This window comes from Sorex fumeus, unplaced genomic scaffold (assembly GCF_029834395.1).
Source record: "Sorex fumeus unplaced genomic scaffold, SorFum_2.1 ptg000008l, whole genome shotgun sequence".
In the NCBI taxonomy this organism is placed as follows: domain Eukaryota; kingdom Metazoa; phylum Chordata; class Mammalia; order Eulipotyphla; family Soricidae; genus Sorex; species Sorex fumeus.
In genome coordinates, this window is record NW_026606065.1 from 60,411,030 (window position 1) to 60,435,497 (window position 24,468).

Sequence of the window (24,468 nt, forward strand, 5' to 3'; positions counted from 1 at the left end):
CTAATGTTTTGTTCCCTATAATGACAGATATCTTTATGGTAAGGAAACACTTACTTGATAAAGTACTTTTGTAATTCTCCTCAGCTTTTAAAGCCCTTAGGCAAATCAAAATTATTATAACATGGTACTTACAATGACACTGTCTTTCAAACAGATGATTTATATATCATTATAAGTATTCTCCATAACAAATTAAAGATGCACTCCATATTAACATACAAAATAATTGTATTTATGTTAGTTTAAACCATTAAACCATCTATCTAACTATCTATCTATCTATATCTATCTATTTGGTTTTGATTCAGTTGATTGTTTTTCTTTTTGCACGAAGGAGATGGTGGTCCGATCCCGTTCGAAATTTTGGGACAACAGCGACATCAGTCAGGCAAAACCGTCGATTGAATATGATGTGGTCTATTTCGTTGTAGAATCGTCCACCGGGAGACTCCCATGCCCATCGTTTAGATTCTGCCTTCTGGAACTGTGAGTTACCATAAATGGTCTTGGTCGACATGATGAACTCAGACAGTCTCTCACCCTGTTCGTTCCATTCTAGGCCATGGGTCCCGATGTGAAGTTCTTCAGCTGATCTTCTCGGTCCTATCTTGGCATTAAAATCACCCACAATGATCTTGTAGAAGGTGTGGTCTTCTTTATAGAACTTCTCTAGCTCCATGTAGAACTTCTCGATTTCTCTTTCATCATAATGAGATGTTGGTGCGTAGACAACAAAGATAGAAACTGCAGGTAGTGAGTCACATCTATTCAAATGTAAACATCCGATTCGGGTTGTTAGGCATTCGAATGAATCAATGCTCTTGGCCAAGTTTGTGTTGACAAGGACACCGACGCCTCCAACACCTCTTTTATCGCATGTTCCGAGGAACAATTCTTCTCCAGTGTCGAAAACGGCATGGTGAGATTCGTGCCTTCTTGTCTCGGTCAGACCAATGATGTCGTACTTGATCATTCGCGCTTGTACCATCAGGTCCTCGATGGATGCATCTGATGCTAGCGTACGTGCATTGAAAGTACAGATGATCATTTTTGTCTTCCTTCATTGTGGCAGCCTATGTCGGCCATGAGATTTTGTCGGCCTCTCCTTTCTCATCCTTCTCAGTGCTGCCATGTCGGTGAAGCCTTCAGGGTCAGGTGAATGAGACCAGTTGTAGTTACTGGTTTTGGCATATCGAATACCATGCGAGCAAGCCGGGTTCCGCAAAGGATTCAGCACCATCGACCATATCCACACGATAACCAAGCTCATTGAGGTTTCTCGGGAGTTCAAGATGCCGCTCTGTTTAACGTTCATTGATTTAAAGAAGGCCTTTGATTCTGTTGAGACGGAAGTGGTCATTGAAGCCCTAGCCAATCAGGGCATTCAAGCCCAATACATCAGGATCCTCCGTGAGCTGTATTGCGGATTCACTACCAGGATCTCACCATTCTACAAAGAAGTGATCGTTGATGTCAGGAGAGGGGTGCGGCAGGGTGATACCATTTCACCAAAACTCTTCAGTGCCACCCTCGAGAACATCATGCGACGACTGGAATGGGAAGGAATGGGAGTGAAGATAGATGGTCGGCAACTACACCACCTCCGCTTTGCTGATGACATTGTTTTAATAACACCAAACATGAGCCAAGCGGCACAAATGCTGACCAACTTTGACCGTGAGTATGGAAAGGTAGGACTACAGCTGAATCTTACGAAGACAATGTTTATGAGAAACAGCCTTGTTCCTGATGCCTCATTCGCTCTCAATGGAACGACCATCTCCGAATGCAACAGCTATATGTACCTAGGTCGAGAGGTCAACATGACAAATGACCTGGCACCCGAGCTGTGCAGGAGGAAGAGAGTGGCTTGGAACGCCTTCAAGAACGGCAAAGAAATAGCTAAGAGGACGAAGAACCTCCGGCTCTGGGCACATCTCTTTGATTCCACTGTTCTTCCTGCATTAACATATGCCTCAGAGACCTGGGCCCTATGCAAACAGGATGAGAACGCTATTCAGGTCTCCCAAAGAAGAATAGAAAGAGCTATGCTTGGAATATCACGTTTCACTCAAATGAGAGAAAGAATCCGGGAGTTCTGACATCCGCCAACGATCAAGAATCAGGGACGCTGTCTCATTTGCCAAGGTGTCAAAAATCAGATGGGCTGGTCACGTACTGAGATTTAAAGACGACCACTGGACTAAAGCTGTTACTGACTGAATTCCACAGGATGTCAAAAGACCGTGTGGCCGCCCACCTACCAGATGGTCAGACTTCTTCGTCAAGATCATGAACGATCGGTTTGAGGCCCTTCATGCTCCCGGAGTGAACAGATGCCATTGGGCTACACTAGCACGCGACAGGGACAAATGGAGACGTTACTGGCACCCGCTTGAGCAAATCGCCGACTAACGGGAAGTTAAGTGATTAAGTGATTAAGTGATTGTTTTTCTTACTTTGGGGCTTCAGCTAACATTGCTCAGGGTTTATTCCTGGCTATGTGCTCAGCGATCATCTCTGGCAGTGCTTATGTGATAACAGAGTTGAACATGAGTGAGTTTTGTGCAAGGGAAGCACATGAAACCCTGTACTATCTTTCTGTCTCCTGAAATATTTTTCTCTGTAAATTAACAACCATAAAGTAGATTTCAATTTACTTTTATTATGTAAAGTGTCATGTGTCTGCTGACCATCAGAAAGAGGCCTGTCTTCTCCCCCTTGGATCATTTCCACGACTAGGTTGAAATTTCACTATGACTATAGCTTCCACCTTATACTATACAAATAAACTGGTATTAAATTATTAATAGATAAGAGAAATCTTAATAAATTGATGCTAGTATTTAAATTAATGCATTTTGTCCATAAAATACTGCTATGAGAGAATTCAAAGATTCTCTAAAAGACATGTGTAGGAAATATTAGTTCTTTTAAAAATCATTTTCCAAAATCAATGCGGCAGCACACAATATTCATTGACACTCACCCTTTTTTGTTCTTCAGAAAATCCTAATTACCATCTCATATCTAAACATTGGAAAAGGAACGCATCTCAGATCAATATATTATGATAGAGACTTTTAATGATAGCTATCAATATCACACAGCTTTTGTTTGTTAGGCTGACACAGAAAATTAACTCTGCTTTTTCTTGCTTATGATTTGCACTTGCGAATGAACCAGATGGCAGTAAGAATCAGATAAAAGAATAATAAAGTTAAGCTAGAGAAATTGAGATTGTTTGAAACAACATATCATTTCAGATATAAAAACCCTGATGGTTAAATCCTTTCCCTTTTGCTCCTTGCATGAGCTGTCTAATGCATTTATTTCCGTCTACGTTTATTGGAGAATCTGTCCATTAAATTAAACCACGGAAATGCAGGGCAGATGAGTCTTCGTTCTGGGAACTAATAAGCACACTAAGTCATGAACAGTACATCAGATAAGCTGCAGTTTTTCACCTTTCTTACACACCTGGGAGGCATTATACAATTTTTCCTCTGAAGGGGACTTTTTTCCCTTGTCCAGAGGAAATACTTTCCTTATACAGGCTCTAAATAATGATCCACTTTAAGGTAATGCTGTGTAGAGGGACTTGTATAGTAGAAGTACATCACAGGATGTGTGCTGCTAGAAATCCAAGCTTATTACTTTGATGTACCAAATGATGCCACAATTCAAAGATTCCTAAAGTGCTATATGTTTGGCATGCAATGAGGTAAGTGACAAAGACATTCCAATATAGCCTTGCTGCTTCCATGTCAAGGTCTGTATGAAAATGAACCCTGCCTTCCATAAAAAATTATTAAGATACTGCATGAGCATGATCCTTGAGGAGGTTATAAATATGCCCTTATTGCATGAGAGGTTAGTTTTAATAGCACATTAGTTAATAGAAGTTTTTCTGAAAATGAGAAAAAAGATCATAGGGAGCTAAACTGTTGAAGAAACTGAAAGAAGAGATGAACATTTAAGAAAGCACCAATGTTGCAATTTAGTAATTATAAAATAAGTATCAATATTGATATGTATATAGATATTCCATGTACATATGCATAAATTGGTTTCTAAATGCTAAAGTGATATAAATGAAAGATATTTTTATATTTAAAACTTATTTTCTAATTATCCAAAGCTGCATTTTGATAAACTAGCAATTGTTCTATTAACCCTCATAATTCTGTAGAACATGAGCATGAGGAAAATATTTGGACATATTTTCAATATAAAAATGGACATATATTTACATAGAAATGGAATAAATTATAATTTCATGAAGCCATTTGTTCAATAAAATTCTTTCTGTAATATGTTTTGATTATTGCTCTCACAATTTGTGGGTTAAATTCTGCTAGATATTGAGAGAGAAGTCTAGTTAAATATCAAGCAACCTATAATATTCCAAACCTCATATATAATTTCTTATATCAAAGGTGATAAACTTCTGTTTATAATGTATTAAAATAGTCAATTAAAACACAAACTAAAGCTAATATTAATATTCTAAATTAAGATACAATAGTTAAATGCAGTCAAGCACTGTCCTCACATTGCTCATCGATTTGCTCTAGCGGGCACAAGTAACGTGTCCATTGTGAGACTTGTTATTGTTTTTGGCATATAAAATACGTCATGGTTAGCTTGCCAGGCTTTGCCATGAGAGTATCTTCAAGATACTCTTGGTAAATTGCCGGGAAAATGGGCACTGCTGGAGGGATGGGTATTTGATCATTATATAATCGAAACCCAAGCACAAAAATTTGTAAATCTACAACTGTACCTCATGGTGTTTAACTAATACAAATTAAAAAAAAAATTGCCGGAATCTCTGAGAGGGGCGGAGGAGTCGAACAGGGTCGGCCCGGGTCCACTGTGTGCAAGGCAAGCGCCTTGCACTGTGCTATCGCTCTGCCCAATTTCAGTCAATGTACAATTAAAAGAATACATTATCTGAAATGTTTTCTGTGTAATCCCATCAACGGCCAAGACCCAGAGACTATAAAAACCAGCTCCCGGAACCGCGCGACATCTTATTATGTCATCTTATTATCTCATTCCTACTTTGGACAAACTGGCAGGCTACCGAATGTAGCCTGCCCACACGGCAGAGTCTGGCACCCCGTGGCGTACCCAATATGCCAAATACCAGTAACAATGATGGGTCTCATTCTCCTAAAGAGCCTTGAATATAATCTCAAGGCTAGGATGAAGGAGACGTTACTGGGGCCTGCTCGAGGCAATCGACGAATAACAGGATGGTCGTGATTCGTAATTCGCGTCATTTTCCATGAAAGCTTATATATTTTTCTACCTTATCCATGCTTGTTTTCATACATATTTACAATACATCCACACATATTTTATTGTGGTAATGTTGATTTGCAACACTGCATATGTTGTAGGAGTACAGGTTTATACCTCCTTAAATGTGTTACCAAATCACATCTACTACCCAGGTACTGGTAACTCCCACACAGTTTACTTAACTCCCTGAAACTATGGGCTCCCACCCAACTCTCTTATCTCGATTCTACAATCAGAACCCAACAATGTGTCTAATTTTTACTTTTGCTTTCTACTTTATATGTCATATGCAAGAAAAATTACCTTGTATCTGTCTTTCTCCTTTGGTTTTCTTCATATTCCTTCTAGTAATACTGTTATAAGTAGCAATATTTCACTTTTTAATGCTGATTCATATTCACATGTAAATATAGATACATCTTTATCCAAACATCTATCACACCACCATTGTCTCACTGTCTCACTGTCATTCTGTTGTTCATTGATTTGCTCAAGTGGGAGCTAGTAATGTCTCCATTCATCCCAGCCCTGAGATTTTAGCAGCTTCTCCTTACTCTTCCTTCCCAACAATGCCGTATTAGAGGCTCTTTCAGGATCAGGGGAATGAGACTCATTATTGTTACTGTTTTTGTCACATCAAATACACCATGTGTAGCTTGCCAGGCTCTGCCGTGTGGGCAGGATACTCTCGGTAGCTTGCCAGGCTCTCTGAGAGGAACGGAGAATGTATATAAGAAAATACAAGCAAGTATGTTAAAACCAAAGACATGTGTGCTGCTTTAGGTACATCAATGGGCTAGACTATAAAAGGTCTGGGAGCTTTTTTTATAGTCTCTGGATTTTGGCTGTTGATGGAATTATGTGGTACCAGGGGAGCAGTCTGTGGGTGACTGCCAAGCTACTGGAAAATGTGGGATCTGGGTGGAGGAGGCCCAGTCCCAATCTGGGCAGGCTTGGAGATAGGAGCCCTGGGTTCCGCACACCTGGGTTCTTCTGAATGTGTTGCTTCATGCGTGAGACTCATCTGAGCGTGTGGAAAGTGGCCTTGAGCATGTCTGTGGCTGCATTCTGGAGGCTTTAGGCTTCTGGGGTTCTCCTTGGGTCAGAGAGGGAAACTCAACCCACCAGCCCTTCGAGGGGCCTCTGTGAAGACACCCTGGTGTGGGGGCAGGAGATACCTACCACACCATACACCTGAGAAAAGGTGAATAAGCAAGATATATAAAGAACTCATGAAGCTCAATGATAGGGCGGGTTGGGGAGAGATACCCGAGTCAATAAATGTACAGAAGATTTGAAAATGAATGGAAAATCAAATGGCCAGCCACATGTGAAAAGATATTTCTCATCAGATATAATCAAGAAAACACAAATTAACATCCCATTGATGTAGGCAGGTAGATAGGGAAAGACCCTTGGCAATGAAACCCCATTAACAAAATTTCATGAAAGAATTCTAGGAATGATCCACCTTGTGGACACAGAAAACAAAGACCTGATAAGACCATCAGACCCTGAGGATATAGGCCTCCTCCCCACAAAATTCCTCTTCTTGGACCTCCCTGGTAACCTCCTTAGCAACAGACTTTTACCTGGGAAGAAGCTTTATGTGGGGGCAGGCTGGAGAAACCCTATAAAGGCCACCTTGAACAAAGGAAGGGTGTGCATATGCTGCCTGAGATCATGTGCTGCTTGGTCCCACATGGCGGAGCACATGTGGTGTCCGAGCACATGTGTCACCTGCATCTCCCCTCGTGAAATGTGTACTTTCAAGCTTTTGTATCTAATGCTAGCATGTGTGTAGGGGCTCTCTCTCTGTCCTTGGAGAAGCCTGTGTTCTCTCTTGAGTATGTTACTCCCTCTCACTCTCTTCCCCCCCACACACCTTAAAAATCACCCAAATAGAATCTATTTATTTCACTTCTTGTCCACTCCTGAAATTCCTTTCTGCGAGGCGAGAAGAACCCTGGGTCCTGGGTGGCAGGGGCGGTTGGGGAGAAAGTGACCGTCTTTCTCTTCCCTTCTTCACATAAGTCACCCATGGGGCCCACCAACATCACCATCACCTCATCTTTGTGAGAATCACCTCTATCTAAAGTCCAGAGAAAGTAAATATTTGTAAGTATGTAGAGAGAAAGGGTTCAGTGGGGGAATAACAACAACAGAAAACCTGCTCTAATTTCTAGAGAGAACAGTATAAGAATTCTCAAAATAGTAAAAGCAGATCAACCATCTGATTCCAAATTCTAACCTTTGTATTTTACTGAACGTATAAAGAAACTAATTAAAAATTTTATGCATGTATATGTCTACGGCAGCATTACTAACAATATCCACAATATGAAAACAACATACTGCTCATTGGTGTGAGTATATACATGTAAACCACGTATCTGAGTTGTCAAAATAAAAATCAGTTTTTAAATGATGTGTGTTCATCAGAGAAAAACTGAACTTAATCACACTTAGCACACTTATAGTTCAGTGTAAAGTAAAAAAACAAAGCAGTGTTTCACTGTTGCTCATTTAAAAAATATCACATAATGGCTGGAACAATAGAAAATAAATTTAAAAATTATTATGATTTCAAATTAATAACATGAGATCTTAAAATGGTTTGGATTGTATTAATAATTTCCCAACTCAAATAGCTCATTCTGTTCCTTGATTATTATAAAGCACTCTCTGAATTTTCATCAATACAACATCTAAATAAAACTGTCCTGTGGAAAACAGTTCCAAAATGGGGATGAAGCATGAACCTAAATGGTGTCTCACAGCTTTTATCTATGATATTAATTGTAGTTTTGTAAAATAATGATGAATTCCTAGGCGTGAATAATATATTTACATATTAATCAATTTTATTTGCAAAAATCTGAATATATTTTGGTGCATATAACACTTGTTAGTGTTCTCCAAGCAGCAAATAAACTACTTTTAAGTTTATAATCTTAAACTGGCACAACGAGCACATCTAACCAATTACTTAATGGAATTAAATCTTCCTATTTCATTGAAGGTAGCAAAAATTGCTTAATATTTTTGACTGATTAAAAGGAGTTTTGCTCGAGCGGGCCCAGTAACGTCTCCATTGGAGACTTTGTTGTTACTGTGTCTGGCATATCGAATACTCTCGGTAGCTTGCCGGGCTCTCCAAGAGGGGCGGAGGAATCGAACTCGGGTCGGCCATGTTGGCTGCGTGCAAGGCAGACGCCCTACCCGCTGTGCTATCGCTCCAGCCAGGGCCTTTTAAAAGGAGTTTATATTTTTCACTAAAGAACAATGTGAGATAGTCATAGAGCCACTTATTTCTTAAGGATTCACAGATGTAACTAATAAGAGATATAGAGGAATTCATTATCAATTTCAATTTCAATTTGTGGAATTTCTACAAACAATTCAAATAAAATTTGGCTTTTGCAGAAAACCCCTTTGGATTTTGAAACTTCTACAGAACAGATTTTTATTAATCTCATAAAATGTGTGTATATTAACCATGTCTGATGAGTTTTGCTAAAAAATATGTCACATTGTTTTCACATTCTTTTGGCACATTAAGAGAAAACAATTCTCAAAAATATATAATACTTTAAGAGCAGCAACCTGTAGTTCATTTTTTTCTAATAACAATCATGCCAAATTATGCCCAGTGTAGTCCCTTTATATCCAAAAGGCAACACAGGAAAATATTTAAAATTTAATAACAAAATTAAGCTACTAACAAATTCTTAGGCCTTAGTGACAGACCAGAGGCTACAAAAGCAGAATAAGAACATAGACATGACAAATAATATGCAGACAAAGTGACAAGAGCACCTTGGTGATGGGTGTGGTATTGCAACATGCCACTAATACTTACAAACATTTACATTCTTGTAAACTAATTATTGGAATCCATAAATATATTTTTTCAAATTAAACTACTGGACTAACACAATCACACAGCAATTAATTTGCTTGCCTTTTAAGCTCCTGATCCTTATTTGAACCCTGGTACACGATATGGTTCCCTGACCACTGGCAGGAGTGATCCTGAATGAAGCTCCAGGAACAACCCTGAGTACCACTGAGAACTCTCCCTACTCCATCTCCAAATATATTGCTCGCTTATATTTTTAGGTAGTGGTCTTTTAGGAAAATTGAAAAACTCAAAATAGAAAAGTTTAAATAAAATGTAACATAGATAAGAGTTCAATCATAATATTCTGTTTTTCAACAATGCCAACTAGGCTTTTTTGTTTGTTTTTGATTTGCTTTTGGTGGGGGGATTGTGTGTCACTCCTGGCCATGCTCAGAGGTTACTCCTGGCTTTGTATTTAGGAATCACTCCTGGAGGTGCTAGGGGGACCATAAGGGATGCTGGGAATCCAACCAGGGTTGGCTTCCAGCAAGGCAAATGCCCTACCTGCTAAACTATAGCTCCAGCCCCCCCTCCCAACACACTTATTTTTAAAATATTACCAGTAAAATATATTGTTGCCACATCCCACCTTTTTTTTTTGGCAAAAGAACTGACAATATCTGTCACTGATTATATAGCGAATTGTGATAGTTTTACCTATATGATCATAGATTGGGGTTGAGAAGCAGTTCCATATAACTGCGCTCCAGGAAATAAATTGGTCAAGGATTCATTCACCATTCACGTGTTGCTTTGTCATTGCTGGCATTACTCTCATCGGAGAACCCGGCAAGCTACCGAGAGTATTCGATATGCCAGACACAGTAACAACAAAGTCTCCAATGGAGACGTTACTGGGCCCGCTCGAGCAAATCGACGAGCAACGGGAGGGCCTTTACTTACTTTACTCTCATCCGCATTGTTGAATAGGAACCAGAACTATTGCAAATAACTTGTGAGCAGAAAAAAATGCAATTCAAATAAATTTTATTTAATAAGTGAGCTGTTCATATTCAAATTCCAGTGAAGGAAAAAAATAGTTATAACCATAAGAGCAGTTGCAAAATGGTGTAAGAGTCATGTGTCCATGAAAATTTGACCATAGTAGAATAGAACAACAGAATAAATGGAACCAAACATGAGATTTCTTCTTATTTTCACATGAAGGCTCAGTCCACAATTTTTGCATTTTACTAAATTGAGGAACTCACATGGAATAAAATCCACTTACCATGCTTAACAATAAATCTTTTGGCAATCTGGTCATACCTACACTGACCTTTTAAATATTTTTATCATTATATTGAATATAAGTCATATATATACTAATTATCTATATGAGCAATATTTTAACTTCATATATTTCATTATGGGCTAGAGTGATAGCACAGCAGGTAGGGCATTTGCCTTGCAGGCAGTCAACCCGGGTTTGATTCCTCCATCCCTCTCAAAAAGCCCGGCAAGCTACTGAGAGTATTCCACACGCACAGCAGAGCCTAGCAAGCTACTTATGGAGTATTCGATATGTCAAAAACTATAACAACAAGTCTCACAATGGAGATGCTACTGGTACCCACTCGAGCAAATCGATGAACAACAGGATGACATCGCTATAGTGCTACATATTTCATTATATGAAATAGAACACTATAGTAATCTACCTTATGTAAATAATAAGTTTTGGTATTCTGTCATTTTGCTGGGCTCCCTTGAAAATAATATTTTATCTCAAAAGAATGGTATTTTAAAAAATATTAATTTATGCTCATTGTTGCTCTGTTAAAATAATCACACCAAAGATGTATTCTAGGCATGTACGCAGGCTGCCAATTTCTTCATTGCCTAGATCATCCACTATCCTATGAGATAAAGACAGATAGATTGTAGATAACTAAAAGCATTGTAGATGGATGAGAAGGCAAAACCATCCATCTAAAAGTCCATCTAATAGCGGCTTCCTGTTCTGCCTAAATGACAGAATTTGAAACTGTGTTGATAGGTTATATGTGAAAAGTCTTACCTTCTATTGTATAGAATAGGATAGAAATTGTTATGTCAATGTTCTAAGGACCCAGATTATCGATTGCTCAGTAAATATGATTGCTAATTATTATAGAAAGAGAATGTCTCTCTTAAAAGTGCTATGCTTCTTATTAAGACAGTGAAAAATCATCATTTCTTGACGGATCTCAGCTCTCTTTAAGTTTAAAAGTGAGTTTGCTAAATCATCAAAGAGCAGCCAAATCTCATCACCAACCTGAATTTTAACTAGTTACAACAAAGCTACATATTTGGCAAGCATATGATGTGCCACTAAAATTATAGCAGGTGACACATTTACAGGTATTTTTCTTCTGTCCTAAGAAGAATCATTATTCCATCCAGGACATGATATCATCCCTTTTCATCTTCCTTTACAAAGCCACTAGCATTACATTTGAGTTTTCTTTACTAATACCTCAATTTCAGAAAACTGTATTAATTAGATATTAAGTTGATTACAAATTGGAGAACAGAATGTGTTAGTTAAAATAGGAGTTAGTTTTTTTTTTTATGGAGTTTGGGAGTGGTACAGAGAAAAAAAAAACATTTGGACCTGTGATACACATCCTGTGAAGAAATTCAGGGTATTAATATTTGGTTTCTCCTTTACTTCCATATAGAACTGCTTTTACTCATAAGCTTCAAAGATTCCATTTCAAGCCAAGTTTCAGTCTATGCAAACAGAAACATCTAAGTATTGACAAACAAATACTTTTGAACTAGACATTTACATGCTTCAGATTACTCTTACTTTTTTGATTCCATCAGAGAGACCTTATAAACCTGACTACAGGTAATCGAAGAGAATGCTTCAGACAGACAGTATTTCAATGAACAAAATCAGCTGTTGTCCTTCTCATATAAAACCTTTAAATAAAGTTGAAGTACCCCTTTGTGTAAAGACATGTAACATCTACATCTGGTTACATGCATACATTAGTCCATATGTGAATATAGTGGTTGGCTCCCTTTGTGGAATAAAGGACAACTTGAAGCTGTACTGATATTAGTCACCAATGAACTTAGCCAAGTTTAGACTACAGTTTCACTTTTTAATCTTTATTTTTTGCTCTTTCTCCCTTGATTCCCCACATACTGACCCCAATAGCCCTCCCCAACGAGTATCCTGTAGACTAAATTTCTCAGAACCAAGAGTGCCCTAGGATTCCAATGACAAATAATTATAAGGTACACGGTCACGGTCACGGTCCTCCCGTTGTTCATCGATTTGCTCGAGCAGGCCTAGTAACGTGTCCATCGTGAGACTTCTTGTTACTGTGTTTGGCATATCGAATACATCATGGGGAGTTTGCCAGGTTCTGCCATGCGGGCGAGATACTCTTGGTAGCTTGCCAGGCTCTCCAAGAGGGGCGGAGGAATCGAACTCGGGTCAGCCATGTTGGCTGCTTGTAAGGCAAACGCCCTACCTCTGTGCTATAAGGTACAAGAAAAAATATAGATACACATCTGTCTGTCTACATTAAGATAGTATTTTAGCTAGCCACATAAAGGCAAATATAGTAAATTTCCCTATGCTTATATTCTATCTGAGACTAACTTACCATCAACAAAGAAAATCTTCCCAAATAAAGATGTTGTCTTCTACTCTTATCCACATGTAATCAGTATCAGATACATAAGCGAGACTGAAATTATGTAGGTTTGATCATTTCAGTGTATAGTTCTCTATCTTCTTAATATTTTGTGTATTATATCTGTACCTGAAGATATTATGTAACAGGAGTGACCAGACTGCCTCTCAGCACTTCGTTACATACTCACTTCAATTTTGCAGGCAATGGAAATACTCAACCCTCTCTGCTTCTATTTGTAAGTACTAGATTTTGTTTAAAAGGTTCATGTCAAAGCCAATATATCATATACCTCAAGAGACTAAATAAGGAAGCCTTGGGTCAGCCTAATAAGCAATGCTTCTGAAAAAAAGAAATACTAGCACAGGAAGAAATACGAGGTTTACAAGCGTTTCACCAGACCAGGTGTACTTCGCCTGCTTCTTCCTTTCATAAGAACAAATGAGAAGACTACTAGAGAGAGGTTGCCAGTGGGCACAGGAATAACTTTCCCTCTGAGCCAGGAATGAGATGTTCCCAGAACAGGTGAAAAAAGGTGATAAATTCCTGCCAGGCGGCAGATAAGACTTTGCTCTACATTGCCCATGCCATTTCTTTCCAGCTATTACATTTTTTTTTAGTCAAATGAAGGCCAAAATTTTAATACATTCTTACATTACATAAATTACCATAGTGTATTTTGCTGTTTTGACCTTTTCAGAAATCTTTCTATAATTTGATTGGGCAGCTATTATAGTTGCTTTCTGTTTACAACGTTTAACCTGAAAAGAAGAAATATATTGAGCCAAGCAAGAAAAATACTAAAATAACACAGAGACTTAATTAGAGGTATAATGTGCAGCAAGTTGAGGGACCAAAATGCCAGTAAGTCTAAAATTGTCTTGTGAATTTCTTGATTGACAGAAGCAGCAAGAGGAGTGAAACTGATAAATGAAATGAGGACAATTCCTGATATTATTTAAAGGTTATTTACACTTAACGACCATCTCCGAATGCAACAGCTATGTGTACCTAGGTCGAGAAGTCAACATGACAAATGACCTGGCACCCGAGCTGTGCAGGAGGAAGAAAGTGGCTTGGAACGCCTTCAAGAACGTCGAAGAAATAGCTAAGAGGAAGAAGAACCTCCGGCTCTGGGCACATCTCTTTGATTCCACTGTTCTTCCTGCATTAACATATGCCTCAGAGACCTGGGCCCTACACAAACAGGATGAGAACGCTATTCAGGTTTCCCAAAGAAGAATAGAAAGAGCTATGCTTGGAATATCACGTTTCACTCAAATGAGAGAAAGAATCCGGAGTTCTGACATCTGTCGACGATCAAGAATCAGGGACGCTGTCTCGTTTGCCAAGGTGTCAAAAATCAGATGGGCAGGTCACGTAATGAGATTTAAAGACGACCTCTGGACTAGAGCTGTTACCGACTGGATTCCACGGGATGTCAAAAGACCGCGTGGCCGCCTACCTACCAGATGGTCAGACTTCTTCATCAAGATCATGAACGATCGGTTTGAGGCCCTTCATGTTCCCGGAGCGAACAGATGCCATTGGGCTACACTAGCACGCGACAGGGACAAATGGAGACGTTACTGGCGCCCGCTTGAGCAAATAGACGACTAACGGGAAGTTAAGTGATTAAGTGATTACACTTAAATATCATATCATGCTAGATATGATACTATAAGTGTCTTACAAATAAAAATAAATTGATAAATATAAAATGTAACAAATTTATAAACAAATAATTCAGGATAAATAATTTTTGACCAAACAAAATACCTTTAGGTGGCATTATTAGGTGCCAACAACATGCAATACATTGGTTGAGTAACTGTGTGCATATAAATAAAATACGTATTTCTAACAGCTCACAGTCTCTCAGTTTTTAGACCATGAATGTATACTGACACTAATCCATACAATTGAGTGATTTTCCCCAAAAGCATTCAGCAGCCTGAATGAAGAAATAGGGGTGATGGACAGTTAGACTAATTGAGAGTTGAACTCGACAGTCCATGTAACAGAAAGATTAAGGTACACGGAAGTTGAAGTTTTTTTTTGTGAAAGGGTGGGCTTACTGATTTAGAGGAATAAGATGACTGTATATAATTTGTGAAAAATTCGAAGAAAGAAACAGGTAGGGAGTGAGTAAAATGTATAACAAAAAAGAATGAAGAAATTATTAGTTTGTATATAAATGTATCAAAATTCTATGATATTGGCACCTATATTTGATGTTTAATAGGGAAGACATGGGAAATTATATGTTATTTCACCATTGTGGTTAAAACAGAGGAAAAAGTGCAAAAGTATGAAACTTTGTTATCATATGCAAATCTCAAAATTCTGAAATATGAGCTATACCAAAACTATACACAGCTTTCAATCCACCCTGACACCTATCACCTATTACCTATATTTTATCTGTATCTTCAGTTTATTTTAATTCAAAGGATATACAATCCCTATTATTTTAATAAATAGTGATCCAAAAGTATGTCCTCAGATTGATCCAAAACACTGAAAACACAACAAATGTATTTATATATGTGTGTGTGTGATTGTGATTCAATACCCTTAATAGTACTACCTGTTAAACTAGCCTGCAATCTAGTACGAAAATAGGCACATCCTTCTAAATAACTTATTTGTGACAAAAAAAAAATGTATAGTACTGGAGAGACAGTCAGCAGATAAATCACCTACCGGGTTCAACTATCAATACCCCATGTGGTCCCCAGAGCTCCACAATGAATTTTCCCTGAAACAGAACCACAAATAAATCTTGAGCACAGCTGGGAGTGGTCTAAAATACAAAAAAAAAAGTCTACATAAGCACACTCTGGGGAAAAAAATCAAAATAAAACATGAATCAATAGATAACTGCCAGAAATTTTAATTTTTTCTACCTCTGAAGATAATCCACAATATAGTTTAGCATTTTATATTCTAGCATAGCTTTAGTGTAGGTATTCTAAAATGACTTTGTAACAGTGAAAAATCCAGGTTAGGAGTTGGAACAATAGTATAGTGGATAGGGCATTTGCCTTGCATGCTGCCAACCCGGGTTAGATTCATGGTACACCATTTGGTGGCTGTGAGCTTGGCAGGAGTGATCCCTGAGTTCAGAGACATGAGTAAGTGATGAGCACTGCCAGGGGTGGCCCTCAAGACCACCCCTCCTAAAAAAAGCATTCTAATTAAACTTTATAATATTGGTTCCGGAGCAATTGTACAGCAGGCAAGGTCTTTTGAAAATCTAACCCAGTTCAATCCCCCACACTCTATACGGACCAGTGAGTCTACCAAGTGTGATTCCTGAGCATGAACCCAAGAGTAAACACTGAGAACTGTCAAATGTGACCCACAAACTAAAATAAATAAGCACTGTAGCACTGTCCTCCATTGTTCATCAAAATTTGCTCAAGGGGGCCCAGTAATGTCTCCATTGTGAGACTTGTTGTTACTATGTTTGGCATATCGAATATGTCATGGGGAGCTTGCCAGGCTTTGCCCTGCAGGCAAGATACTCTTGGTAGCTTGCCAGGCTCTCTGAGAGGGACGGAGGAATCAAACCTGCTTGGCAGGGCCGTCCACCTGCAAGGCAAACACCCTTCTACTGTGCTATTGCTAAACTTTAATGTACTATACTTTACTAAATAGTCCTTGCATTATATGATTTTGCCTGAAATAAAGTCCAGAGAGAACAATAGTACAATATTTTAGAGCATCTGACATAAAAGCATTCTCTTTCACTCCTGTCCCTTTCACTGTTACTGTGAAATAGCCATGTCATGAAGCCATAGGTTCAAATCCTCAGTGTTCTATTAGGCACTGAGAATGACCATAGCCCCTCAATTATTTGATTGTGGTGTCTCTGATTTCTGTGAATCACAGTGTCACAAAAAGATTCTGGCTCCCTGCCATCAGATGTGTGTAAGTAAGCTCCACGAAAATGGATATGACATAAGTAAGCACTGACATAGGCACAGGATTTTTTCAGAGGCCAGAGCAACAGTACAGCAGGTAGTGTGCTTGTTTTGCATGACGTCAAATAGGTTCAATTCCTGGCACCCTAGATGGTCCTCTGAGCCTACTAGGAGTGATCCCTGAGTCCAGAGCCAGGAGTAAGCCCTGAGCACTGATGAGTGTGACCCATAAAACAAACTAAAACAGACAACCAAATAAGTTATATGCCTAAAACAAAATGGCCCAAAAGTGATACCTGATGAGTATGTGCATGACCCCTGCAGAGATTCTCAACAAGCACCACACCATAAATGTGTGCATCAGCTGATAGCAGGACATTAAGTGACCACAAGTCCTAAAGGCGTGCAACCCTCGGTGAGCACTTCAGCTGAGTATGAGAGCACTACAACTTGATGTGAGCACTCACCCAAAACATGTGCCAGTACCACGGCTAGGCATATGACCATTGCAGTAATAGTGAAAGGGAAAGGAGTGGCAGAGAATCTTTTTTAAAACATGCTCTGAACATACTGAGGGTAGAAAAGTCTAAATTATAATGTTCCATAAATTTCAAATTCATCATCAATGAATGTAAAATATTTGGGATTCAGAGAGATGTTACAACAAGTAAGACATTTGCATAGTATGTGACCAATTCAGGTTCAATTAGTGGTACCACATATAATCTCTCAAGCTATCCTGGGGGTGATCCCTGAGCAGAAACAGGAGTAAACCCCAAACACCACTAAACCAGTATATATAATACATGTACATATGCATACATATATATATACACCCATTTGCATATTTTCTAATTAACAATGAATTTGTATGACAAGACTATATTAAAAGTGTAGAAATATCTATACGTCATGGACTCAAAATTAGTATTAAAAAATAATTACCTTGAAAAGTCAAAATATTGTAATCAAAATAATCCTATACACACAAATTATGATTTAGATTCATAATAAATGAACAGAAAGTTATACACTACTTACTAATGTAAACTATGAATCTGTGTGAGCTAGAAAATATAAAACTGAGCATGATTATCTTACATAAATAGAGTTAAAGCACTTAACAATAACAGACTAGAAAGAAATGCATTGTACTATAATTTATTCCTCAATTATTCAATGTTGATTTATGAAAATTTATAATTTTGAGAGCAATTTTCTATTTGGCAAACAATTTACATTATTTTTTCTAGGACAAGTGTTCAATGTTAATTCTATTGTAAATTTGACAAATTTGTCATGACATATGCACCATGGGCATAGCAAAATTTTATTTCTCTAAGATATCAGAAATAGTCACATGAAGACACTATTTTGTAAGTTAATCATAAATATTATCATTGGAAAGAGCACAGAAGGGAAAATTCACAAAACTCCATCATTAATGGAAATATTTATCATAGCAAAGAAGAAAAGATGGCAATTTACATTTAAATTACTCTATTGATACACAGAATATTAATGAGTTCTTAATGTATATGCTATACATATTATTTAGAAGAGCTCAAGAGCAATCTTAATTTTTTTCCATATTCTTTTGAATTAGTTTACATAAAAATTGCTTGTAACTCCAGCATCAGTACTTGTAGCACTTTCTTTTCTGACAACAAAAAAAGTCACCTGATGTGTCAACAAACTGAGATGATACAAGTTATAACTTCACCTTTTCTCTCTCTGTCTCTCTCTCTGTCTCTCTCCCTCTCTCTGTCTCTCTGTGTCTCTCTCTGTCTCTCTCCCTCTCTCTGTCTCTCTGTCTCTCTGTCTCTCTCTCTCTGTCTCTCTCCCTCTCTCTGTCTTTCTCTCTGTCTCTCTCCCTCTCTCTGTCTCTCTCTCTCTTTCTCTCTTTCTCTCCCTCTCTCTCTGTCTCTCTCTCCCTCTCTCTGTCTCTCTGTCTCTCTCTGTCTCTCTCTGTCTCTCTCTCTGTCTCTCTCCCTCTCTCTGTCTCTCTCTCTTTCTCTCTCTCCCTCTCTCTCTGTCTCCCTCCCTCTCTCTGTCTCTCTGTCTCTCTCTTTCTCTCTCTCTCTGTCTCTCTCCCTCTCTCTGTCTCTCTGTATCTCTCTCTGTCTCTGCCTCTGTCTCTCTCCCTCTCTCTGTCTCTCTGTCTCTCTGTATCTCTCTCTCTCTTTCTCTCTCCCCTTTTTAAGGTGAATCATTTCAGAGGATGAAGGCCTTAGGAGGTATTGAAGTGCTGTGCCAAAAATACCAATTTGGGGAAGAGAATCTGCACCCTAGGATCTGTTTAGTGGGGCAGCCTCAGACTCATCACTGTTTCTAAACTTCATTTTTTGTGCTGCAAAACGAAGAAAAAGGAATCTACCAGGATGAATTATCTTTAATATTTAAGATTATACTTTATCAGTTATGTATGTTATGTACATATTTTCCCAAGTGTAATGGCTCTATGTTTGCCTATTTGTTTCTTGACTTTATAAAGCATAACTATTGTATTTAATGACCGGAGCAATAGCATAGCTGGTAGGGAATTTGCCTTGCATGCGGCCGACACTGTTTGATTTCTCCGTCCCTCTCAGAGAGCCCAGCAAGCTACTGAGAGTATTCCGCTCACACGGCAAAGCCTAGTAAGCTACCCATGACTATTCTATATGGTAAAGGCAAAGGCCCTCCCTTTGATCGTCGATTTGCTCGAGCGGGCCCAGTAACGTCTCCATTGGAGACCTTGTTGTTACTGTGTCTGGCATATCGAATACCCGAGTTCGATTCTATATGCAAAAAAAAAAAAAAAGTAACAACAAGTCTCACAATGGAAATGTTACTGATGCCCATTCGAGAAACTCGATGAACAATGGGAGGACAATGACAGTGCTACTGTGCTTAATGACAATTAAATGGTGTTCTTTATCATTGCAAAATTTTATTATGGGGAGAAAAAGTTTATTCTGCTTTGTGATAAAATAAACAGATTTCAAATGTGTCTCAGCAATGATCTTTAAATTTCATGTAGAAGGTTAAATATGTGAGATTTTACTTGCTCCAACCCTGGTAAAATAAAGAAAAAAATGGTTACAAAGAAAGGAAAAAAAGAAAGCAAGAGATTGAATATGTTGACAAAATTTTGGAAGACTGTCCATATAATAACAGGTAATTAGAGAAAAGAGAAAGCTAAAAGAAACAATAAGGCTAATGATTTTCTCCTTTTTCCTTTTAGTAGCAAGTCTCTATTCTTTTAGCTGAATTTCAGACCACGCCTTTGAGAAGAAAGCTGTTTGCCCTCCCATGATGCATTTCTCATTCTTTGGCATCAAAGCTTTAGGAGCAGATGACGCCAAACAGTATAAGATGACAGATCAATTGATAGAAGGAAACTGTCTCTAAGAATGTCTCAGCATAGAATAATCACTCTATTGCTATTGTTTTACTGTTACCCAGCTATCTGTGAAGGACAGTTATTTAATTTTATTCAATGCAGGACTTCGTGGAAAATTCTATATCTTCGAATTTCTTAAAAGTTCACTAGTGTAACTAGTGTAACCCAGGTCAGACATGTGCAAGGCAAACGTTCTACCCACTATACTATCTCTCCAGCCCTTATGAAAATAAAATTGAAAAAAATTAAAATAATTTAAAAAACAAAAAGAAAATACAATGTGGCTACTCGCCAGGAACATTTTAAAGAGCTGCGACTTGTAGGTGGTCCATCCTTTCTTGAATTTGTAGATTAGGAGTGGAAACTTGACATTTGTGGCGTCCCAAGAAAATGGTAATACCAGGAAAATTGTCCTTAAGGATCCTCGTCCCCCGGATCAAAGGAAAAATAGATTAAATAATGTGTTCACAACAGAGCTACGATAATTATGCAGGTCCAAGTTTTGGTCAGTAAGAAAGAATAAAAATCTGAACTAAGGAATGAGATAAAAAGATTTTGGGTCTTGAGGAAAGAGGAAATGAAGGGATATCTTCATATGACAAAACCTTGCCTCTGGATATGTGCCCTACCCCTAAAATAGTTTTCTGAGAAGGAAACATTGATTCCACAGATAGTCTAATCTAGGCAATCCTTATGCTTTAAGTAATGGTAACAGTTTCTTAGTAAGGATTTAATTCACCTTGGTTCCCCGTACCAAAAGAGCATTTACTGCAAAAAGATTCTAGAGATCCTGTCAAAGTCTAGCTGAACATTTTTTGTTGGTTTGTTTCTTTGTTTTTAGGGCACATCCAGAGATACTCAGGGGTTACTGTTGGTTCTGAACGCAGTAATTACTCCCGGCAGGAGTAAATGGGATTAAATGGGATGCCAGGCATCAGACCCAGGTCAGCAGCATGTAAAGCAAACACCTTACCCACTTTATTATGACTCCAGAATCAAACTTGATCCTTTTTTGGGAAAGTAGTTACACAGTATCATTTTCTTCATACACTCTGTAATTGAGAAATTTATTTAGATTTAATTTTTACTATAATTGCAATATGAATATGATTATTTCTGCTATACTATAACTGAGAGATAATTTGAGAGATAAAAACATAGTCCAGGGGCTAAAGTGATAGCACAGCGGGTAGGGCGTTTGCCTTGCATGCGGCTGACCCAGGTTCCATTCCCAGAATCCCATACGGTCCCCTAAGCACAACCAGGAGTAATACCTGAGTGCAAAGCCAGGAGTAACCCCTGTTTATCGTCAAGTGTGACTCAAAAATAAAAAATAAAAATGCACATGGTTCATTACTAGAACATTACAGCTTGCAATTCTACTCTAAAGGCAAGTCCATACTTTTCTTAGTACTTCAAGATAATACAACAGAAGCAAATTGTTCCACCTTATTTGCTTTATAGTGTTTCTTTCTTTTCTTTTTTTTTAATTTGCTTTTTGGGTTACACCCGGCGATGCACAGGGGTTATCCCTGGCTCTGCACTCAGGAATTACTCCTGGCGGTGCTCAGGGGACCATATAGGATGCTAGAAATCGAACCCAGGTTGACTGCATGCAAGGAAAATGCCTTATCCACTGTGGAATCGCTCAAGCCCCTGCTTTATAGTGTTTCTTAAACTTGTGAATTTTGTCCCTTTTAAAACTGCATTGATATTGCCATACAGTATTATTCTTATTTTACGGATAGGAAACAAAGGTTCATGTTATTGGTGAAAACAAAGTTAAAAAAATAATAATACTATGATCAACATGATAATTTAGTGAATTACCACAAGCACTCAGAAACACAGAAACATTTAAAGAAAATGCAGCCAAACTCTCTAGGACGCATCATCTTTTCCCAGTGGCTTTTCCTCACTGTTGCCTGTAAATCAGTTATATTTTCCATAAACAAGGAAGACAAAACCTTATAAACCTCTCTGATGACAATTAATAAGAAATAATTTCTAAACAAAAAACAGAAAAAAATGCCCTTTACATAAAATGCCTGTGAGATACATACTTATGTTATATAAAAGCACATATTGATTGTATTGTATTAATAAAAGACAAAATAGGAGGAAGCAATGCAGCTATTTGGGATTAAATAATTATAATTTGGATGAGGTAATAAGATTTAGGTAAAAAAATAAAGCATATTCTGATAAGAGATCTTTTGGGAGGATTTTTACAGTATAAAATCATAAGATGAGATAAGTGGCTATAGAAATGCATTTATTAGCATCAACAACTGCAAGTTTTTGCCATATGCAATTGGTTTCTGATTCTGTCCTCTGGAAAAGTTCCCTATGATCAGAATATCACTTCTTCTGGGTCAGTCTCCAACAAGAGTTTGTGAAATAATTGCTGTCTGATCCAGACCAATGGTCTCTGAACCAGTTCAGAGACAATCTACCACAACAATGCCTCCGTCATCTTGGGATTTTTTTTTAATACCTAAGAGAAAGGGATCTCCACACATTCGCTTGCAATGTTTAATAAACCAGTTGTTATTCATTTCCAGCTTTTATTCCTTTTTATCAGTTTTTATTTTTCAAATGAATTTGAAAAATAGCAGGGTAGCCCATGTTAATAAGTCAAGAGCTTAGGAGATTCTTTTTTTTTTTTTCTTTTTTTAAATTTTCATTTTGGGCCACATTCAGCAATGCTCAGGGGTTATTCCTGGTTCTGCACTTAAGAATTGCTTCTGGTGGTGCTTGGGGAACAATATGGGATGATGGGAATCGAACCCAGGGTCGTCCTACCTGCTGTACTATCATTCCGGCCCCAAGTTTAGGAGACTCTTATAAGGTACTCAAGTATAAGTAGGTGTTTTAGATTCAAACAGATAGAATTTCTAAGCTCTGTACTGATACTAGTAGACAAAGTTGGTGAATTTTTTGACCTGTGTTCTAACATACAAAGTCTCTATCCGGCAGCTAAAAGGAAACAATGTGTGTGTCTGTGTGTCTGTGTACATGTGTGTGTGTCTGTGTGTTTGTGTTTCTATGGTCTTTTACCATAGCCAGCATGCTCAAGAGGTACTCCCAGCTTGTTGCTAGGGGCTGCCTCTGATAGTGCTTGGGATCGAACCTGGGCATCTGACATGCAAAGCATGCACACAAGCTAACTCTGCAGCATTAATCTGTACCAGTGAGAGGTAAAATTTCAGTGCAATTATAAATTTCTCAACACAGAGCAGTCCTGTGGTTTAATTTCTCTAATTTAAATTCCTATATTATCCCTTATTCATTTCAGAAAAAGCAAGGTGTTTGTTCATTCACTCTATTGTCATTTTTTTATATAGTCCCTCAAGGTTGGACACTAATAATGTTTAATTCTCAGTGGCTGATTAATTAATCTGAAAATGCTAAACACCTCCATGAATTAAGTCCTTGTTTCCATCATGAGTCACTCACTAAAATTAAAGAGCTATTTAAAGTTGTGTAAAACATTTGATGAGGCATAAAACCCATCTTCCTGCAAGTCATCATCTTTCAAAACTGAAAACATAGTTAAATTTGCATATTATACATAAGAGAAAATTCGAGAAGTTTATTGATAAAAGGTATAGTTCTTTTGGACAAGAGAGAAATCCAGCCAACCTGACCCTCACATGTTCCAGAAGCCATCTTTTAAATAGACTTGGAGCAGAGAATACTGGGAAGAAGATATCAGTTTGGGAGATTACTAAAATTTGCAGTGTAAATGAGGGAAGACAAACTTAAGGCCCACTTCTCTATTCAAAAGAGATAGGGTGGGGGCTGAAGAGATAGCACGGTCTGTAGGGCATTTGCCTTGCACGCAGCTGACCCGGGTTCCATTCCCAGCATCACATATGGTCCCCTGAGCACCACCAGGAGTAATTCCTGAGTGCAGATCCAGGAGTAACCCCTGCGCAGCGCCAGGTGTCACCCAAAAAGCCAAAAAAAGGAAAAAAAAAGATGATTTGGTCTTCCAAGTACACTGAGAGACACACACATAAAAGATGTTGACATGAAAATAATTAAACAGCATCCTGACCCCCTTAGCGTAAAATCAACCTTTTGCCAAAGACATATTTTGGGGTGGAATATTTCTGTCCCCATAGACTTTAATATTAATCTATTTAAAAGATGGCCTCTGGAATCACGTGAGACTCAGGTTGGCAGGGTTCCCCCCTGGTCCACAGGAATTCTACCTTTTATTGTCATTTTAATGACAGGCACTGTTCAATTCAAATGAACAAACTAAGCCATTTTATGAATGAGGATATAAAAATTGAG

The 24,468-nt window shown here is 38.1% G+C and overlaps 1 protein-coding gene across 1 annotated transcript; it reads right to left on the reverse strand.

The window, feature by feature from the left end:
- Positions 1 to 337: 337 nt before the first annotated feature.
- Positions 338 to 1,048, reverse strand: LOC130017846 (craniofacial development protein 2-like; the record flags this gene model as incomplete). The annotated part of the gene is made up of 1 exon (XM_056108621.1): positions 338 to 1,048. A coding segment is annotated over exon 1 (711 nt), but the record flags the coding sequence as incomplete, so codon positions are not given.
- Between the last annotated feature and the right edge of the window lie 23,420 nt (positions 1,049 to 24,468).